Here is a 6,849-nt window from a genome sequence, read left to right as displayed (position 1 = left end):
AATTAAGTAACCTTTACTTAATATATTTAAAGATGTAAAGTTTAGTGGTATGTACATTTTACTTGATTTTTACAAGTAAAATATACTTTAATATTACAGCAGTAAGATTTACTTAAAGAATGTTAGTGCAAATTGTTACGAGAATTTTATCAAGTAAATCTTACAAGTTTGTTTTTTCAGTGAAGAGGAAAGATGGAGAATAAAGAGGAAAGATGGAGAATGAAGAAAAGAGATGGAGAATGAAGAGGAGAGATGTAGAAGAGAGGAGAGATGTAGAATAAAGAGGAGAGATGGAGAATGAAGAGGAAAGATGGAGAAGGAAGAGGAGAGATGGAGAATGAAGAAAAGAGATGGAGAATGAAGAGGAAAGATGGAGAATGAAGAAAAGATATGGAGAACGAAGAGGAGAGATGTAGAAGGAATAGGAGAGATGGAGAAGGAAGAGGAAAGATGGAGAATGAAGAGAAGAGATGGAGAATGAAGAGGAAAGATGGAGAATGAAGAGAAGAGATGGAGAATGAAGAGGAAAGATGGAGAATGAAGAAAGAAGATGGAGAAGGAAGAGGAGAGATGGATAATGAAGAGGAAAGATGGAGAAGTAAGAGACGAGATGGAGAAGGAAGAGGAGAGATGGAGAATGAAGAGGAGAGATGGAGAATGAATAGGAGAGATGGAGAAGGAAGAGGAGAGATGGAGAATGAATAGGAGAGATGGAGAATGAAGAGGAAAGATGGAGAATGAAGAAAGAAGATGGAGAAGGAAGAGGAGAGATGGATAATGAAGAGGAAAGATGGAGAAGTAAGAGACGAGATGGAGAAGGAAGAGGAGAGATGGAGAATGAAGAGGAGAGATGGAGAAGGAAGAGGAGAGATGGAGAATGAAGAGGAGAGATGGAGAAGGAAGAGGAGAGATGGAGAATGAATAGGAGAGATGGAGAAGGAAGAGGAGAGATGGAGAATGAATAGGAGAGATGGAGAATGAAGAGGAAAGATGGAGAATGAAGAAAGAAGATGGAGAAGGAAGAGGAGAGATGGATAATGAAGAGGAAAGATGGAGAAGTAAGAGACGAGATGGAGAAGGAAGAGGAGAGATGGAGAATGAAGAGGAGAGATGGAGAAGGAAGAGGAGAGATGGAGAATGAATAGGAGAGATGGAGAAGGAAGAGGAGAGATGGAGAATGAATAGGAGAGATGGAGAAGGAAGAGGAGAGATGGAGAATGAATAGGAGAGATGGAGAAGGAAGAGCAGAGATGGAGAAGTAAGAGGAGAGATGGAGAATGAAGAGGAGAGATGGAGAAGGAAGAGGAAAGATGGAGAATGAAGAGGAGAGATGGAGAAGGAAGAGGAGGATACTACAGTACTACAATATTAGCCAATTAGCAGCCAGTAATGACTCTGCTGGTTGACCAGTCTGAACTGAACTGACAAAATAATCTACTGGTGCGGCCAAGAATGTTGACCAGCAAATCATGCTAGTCCACCAGCTTGACCACCAGAACCACCAGTTTGACCAGTCTGAGCCTGACCCACATGACCTGCTCAAACTACTACTAAACCAGTATGACCAGAGAGCTGGAGGAGGAAGATGGAGGAGGGGGGGGTGGAGAATGAAAAAGAAGATGGAGAAGGAAAAGAAGAGATGGAGAAGGAGAAGGAGAGATGGAGAAGGAAAAGGAGAGATGGAGAAGGAGACACTGTTCTACCAGAGTTCTGAGAAGAGTTCGGCTCTAGAACCTGCTTTTAAAATCAGATCATTAAAATGGTGGAGGGATACATGCTGCAGGGTGTAGTGCAGCTACAGAAAGTAGTCCCTAAAGAGAACTGCATTAGCTGAGATTCTCTATTCTTCACTATTTTACCATCATCATCATCATCATCATCATTATCATCATTCCATATAAAACTCAGAAGACCGTTCTGACTCTCTAGACCCAGTTTTACACCAAACTTACTGTGTATTACTTATTAATATTCAAAAAAATAATATTAAAACAATATTAATTTGTAATATTTAGATTTTTTTTAAATCAAAATTCCCCTTTGAAGTGTGAGACATACTTCACTTCACCTGGTTCCATGGTGTTTCTGGTCTGGTTCCATGACTAGTGCGCCCCCTAGAGGTTGAGAATTCAGTTCCACTGCATCTATAACTCTGCGTCTACTGATTTTGCAGTATAGTAATAAGCGACGACCTTCCTGAATGTCCTACTGGTCCTCCACTTAGAAATGTGGTGATTGACAGACAGCCTTGGCTGGAAGAGAGCGCTCGTCTGCAGCAGGACCTGCATGGCGTCCTCTCTCTGTTCAGTACATGGAGGAGCTGAGCTGTAGAGGAACTTACATGAGCTGCACTTTTACTGCTGGAGCACTGTTCCACTTACCGGACAGACTGGGAGTCCAGGGGGAAATCCGCTCTGCTTCTGCACAGGAAGCTCAGTGAAGACGGTCTGGGAGAAGGGGGCGGGGCTACTTAATGAGTAGGTGAGTCTGGCTCCGCCTCTGGTCTCTATTGAGCAGGCACTGGTTGCAGATTTGACAACGTGGCGGACAGTCCTGGCCTCTTGGCTCCATGTTTTCTACAGTCAGTGATAAAAATGGACCTAACTGACCAGTGAGAACCCATATGGATTATTACCGTAGGAGAGCAGTAGGAGGTTAAATTAAGCATTATCATTGTGCAAACAGACATGATGTGATCCGACTCTTAGCATAATGACGGATTAGATTTGTGCTGTGCTCGATGTTGTCCATCGTGTGTACCTAACAAAGAGAGCCCATTAACGTAAAGGAGCCAGTGTGTCGACTCTGTATAAAAACAGTGGCTTTATTTATTTAATTTATTTTTAATTTAGTTTTTAGTTTTATTAAGTTCTTTATATTTAAATTCTAATATTCGAATATTTTTAATAATTAAAACTAGGGATTCACCGATTCGATATTCAGATCGGATATTGGTCCTGAAATTAACAAAATTAGCTGGATCAGGTATCGTATAATTGGGCCGATCCACTGGGCCGATCCTTTCACTGTAATTTCTTGGTGTAGACTGCACCAGATGTTTACATGTTTGCAATGTTTGATTACTGCTGGTATGTTTGGCCAAGTTACTTATTTATGCTCAGGTTCAGCTGCTAGATTTTATTTTGAATTAATGTTTACACTAAATATTTAAAATAAGATTGATTACTGTTTGTGTGTTTGACAAATTACAAGCTACTTAGTTTTGGCTGATAGATTTGATTTATTTTAATATTTTAATTGTAATATTTTTGTTTTGAATTTAAATGCTGTGTCGAGGTCCTTCAAAATTGTTTATTATTATTATTTTGTGACAAATAAATAGCAATTTAGTTCATTGTGTTAAAGTGTTATATTTTGTTTTACAAAGTTAGTACAGTCATTTTTAAGTCAATTCTGATACCATAAGTCTTTCTCCCACATGGTGAGATATATGGTTTAATAATTCTGCATCAGATCATGGTATCAGATTGGTGTCGGGTATTGACCGATATGCTAAGATATGTATCGGTATTAGAACTGAAAAAGTGGGATTGGTGCATCCCTAATTAGAACTTTAAATTGACTTTAAAAAAATTCAAAATAATAATAATATAATTTATCGCGGTTATTTCTGGGACAATATATCGTCCAAAATAAATAGTTATCCTGATGGGCCTCCAGAGTTCACAGAGTGGCTCAGAATGGGACAGAGTTAACTCTGTAAGGCAGAGGTCCTCAGTTCTGGAACTAGAATCCAGGTTCTGGTAGTCCACTGAATGAACCGGACTGGCCTCAGAGTGTAGAAGCTGGATTGAGGGTTGAATGTAAGCTCTATGCCACAAGCTCTAATTTGAAGACCTCTGGTGTAGTGAGTAGAGACTGAACTTTTACTGTTGGTTGAAAAGCTGTTAGCATTGACTGCCTTGTCGTCTTGGTCTCGCAGCAGGAGGAGTATCACATGGTACACTTGGTGTGTGCACCACGCAGCCCCTCCACTCCGTCTGCTGACAGCAGTGACCTCACCAGCCCCTCCGTGACCTCTGATCACAGTGCCACCGTGAGTCCACTACACCTTTACTTCCACCTACATTTACCTGTGCTATGATGTCACGAGAACTGATACTGATTGACACGTCAATATCAGAATTCTGAATACGGTGGAACAGGAACTACCTAATCCATCATCAACACACGAGATTCTGATTTCTCTGGATCTGATAAGAGCAGAATAATAGGTCTACACATGTATCCGACATCAGACACAAACACTGTGTGTGCAGCAACCTCCAGTCATCTGATGGCTGAGACTACCTACAAGTAGTGCTGTGCTGCTTTTACTGTTACTGACATAAAATGATCACTAGATGGCGCTTCATGGTTATACACCAGTGCTGGATTTGATATCAGGTCAGAGCTCTTCTTGTTCTAATGAGGTTACCTGATTGTGTTTAATATCCAGGCTGGGTACCACTGTTGACATGGTGTACCATAAAAAAATCTAATCAAATCTAATGTATTTGTATAGCTTTTAATAACTGGTGTTTTCACAAAGCAGCTTTACAGAATCAGTAATTAGTAAAAAGACAAGAAATCAACAACACAAGATAACATTAACACCTGAGACCTCCAGGGAGCAGCAAAAGACCACAGTACAGGAAAAACTCCCTCAGAGCTGGAGGAAGAAACCTGGCAGGAACCAAGACTCACAAGGGGGACCCGACCCATCCTCCTCTGATCAGAACTATTTATGAATTATTGACAAAAGTCACCGAACCACCAAGACTGTTGTACTGCTCAGGTGTGCAACATAATCTTAATATGTCTATAATAATCATGGTGTATTATAAATTAATATAGTTATAGCAGTGATGGTCAGAGTAATGAGAGGAATGATAGTTAATAGGGGTAATATTAATAGTGGCAGATAGTTAAGAAGGTCATTAGGCAGGTAGCAGTTGCAGGAGGGTGGGCAGCTGGTCTGACGCAGGTAGATAGAACCCCAGCGGTCAATCTTCTAAAAGGTCAGTCTGTTTACTGGGAGAAGGTGAAGGGACAGAGTTAGTTCTGAGAGGATTTTATAGAGATCAGAGAATGTTGATCAGTATCAGAGTGTGTCTGACGACTCCGGCAGGTCTGACTATAACAGTCTAATTAAAAGGAGAGAGCCAGAAGGTAACACAGACACGGGAGCTCCCTGAAACACTAGCGTTCATCTGCTCCACGTCCACAAACCTGAGACATGGCACATAAAGTAACCAATCCAGCTGATTCTCAAAACCATAAATGCTCTCCACACCTTGTTGAAATAAGGCTGCTGCAGTTTGAAACGCTGTGGGTAGTTGTGGGAATGCCTTTCGAGAATCTGTCAACTACAGGCAGACCAGATTAGCCTATCTCTACAGGATGATGGGATGAACTTTTTGTCAGGAGGACACAGTTCAGATGGTGGCATGAAGGTACAACAGGTGGTACAGATTAGAATTCAGGTGACTGAGAGCATGAGTTGCTGGTGGGAGTCATATGATCACTCATAGTGTCTCCCAGAGGATTCTGGGAAATGGTGTACCGAACAGCCGAAGTCCTCGGCAGAGTCATGACAAGTTGATGTTAAAATACATTTATTTAATTTTTTTTTAATATATTTTATTTCATTTGTTTTCGTTATTAAACTTTATAGCAAGAATCAAAGAAAGGAGAACCAAGTCTGTCGTGGCAGATCTGTATAAGGGATGGGTTAGTGTAGGAATTAGATGTTTAAACTAATTGCATTAAAATTTGTGGCATACATCTGTTTCTCCTCAGAATGCTGAGACGTTTGGCCCCTCCCCCTCAGTTACTGTGTCCTATCAGGATGTTCCTGGCCCCTCCATCACAGGAAGTTCAGATGGGCTGCGGCACCGAGGGGGTCCTACACATGCTCGTGGATTGACTCCTGACCCCACAGACGCAGTGCAGTGGTAAAGGAATCAGAGCTGTCTAGTTAGCTTTCTGTTACTAGTTAATTAGTTATAGCTAACAATATCTGTCCTACCTGTTAAGCAGACACACGTGGACAAAATTGTTGGTACCCCACCGGTTAATGAAAAACCCACAATGGTCACAGAAATGACTTGAATCTGACAAAAGTAATAATAAATAAAAATGATATGAAAATTAACCAATGAAAATCAGACATCAACCATGTCTTAACAGAATTATTAAAAAAAATAAACTCATTAAACCTGGACAGAAAGCATGTTAAAAACAGTGTTGAAACAGGTGGTGTTTGTAGTGTGTGTGTGTGTGTGTGTGTGTGTGTGTGTGTGTGTGTGCATAAGTTTGTTTGTGGGTTTTTGTGTCTTAGGCCTCAGGGAATGCCGTTCTCCACACTGGCAGCTCCTTCTGCTGGACTCCCAGCACACCCTGTATACACACCTATGCAGATGCTGTGGTGGCAGCAGATGTACGCCCGCCAGTACTATATGCAATAGTAAGTCATTTACTGGGCCAGTTGTTCCTAAACTAGGACAGAACTGTCCAGAGAGAGGCGGGACATGGTTTGAGATGGGTGGTGCAGAGGGTTTGGGAAACAGACTGACCTAAATGGAGACAATCCTTCTATTAAGTTCATTAAACTCTTGTTATTCTATAATCCTGTAACACATTAGTTTAAGACACTGAAAGACTTTAAGTGTGTCTTTATCACACACTAATAACTGAGTCTAATTTCTAAACAAACACCTGCAGAACTCACAGTAAACTCCAGCAGGACGCCGCGGTTAAAGCTTCTGCGTCTGGATTTGTCTTCCTGTTACACTGAGACTCGTCTCTGTTTTTGTTTCTGAATGATGGATGAAGACGAACCCAAAC

At 41.1% G+C, this 6,849-nt stretch overlaps 1 protein-coding gene across 1 annotated transcript; it reads left to right on the top strand.

The window, feature by feature from the left end:
• The first annotated feature begins 3,744 nt into the window (after positions 1-3,744).
• On the top strand, positions 3,745-6,470 carry LOC140548789 (homocysteine-responsive endoplasmic reticulum-resident ubiquitin-like domain member 2 protein). The gene is made up of 3 exons (XM_072671943.1): positions 3,745-4,057; positions 5,803-5,957; positions 6,344-6,470. Exons 1-3 carry the CDS (start codon positions 3,959-3,961, stop codon positions 6,468-6,470), a joined length of 381 nt encoding a protein of 126 aa, XP_072528044.1. The 5' UTR covers positions 3,745-3,958.
• Positions 6,471-6,849: the final 379 nt, after the last annotated feature.

This window comes from Salminus brasiliensis, unplaced genomic scaffold (genome assembly GCF_030463535.1).
Source record: "Salminus brasiliensis unplaced genomic scaffold, fSalBra1.hap2 scaffold_106, whole genome shotgun sequence".
NCBI classification, from domain to species: Eukaryota; Metazoa; Chordata; class Actinopteri; order Characiformes; family Bryconidae; genus Salminus; species Salminus brasiliensis.
This window is presented reverse-complemented; position numbering and strand designations above follow the sequence as displayed.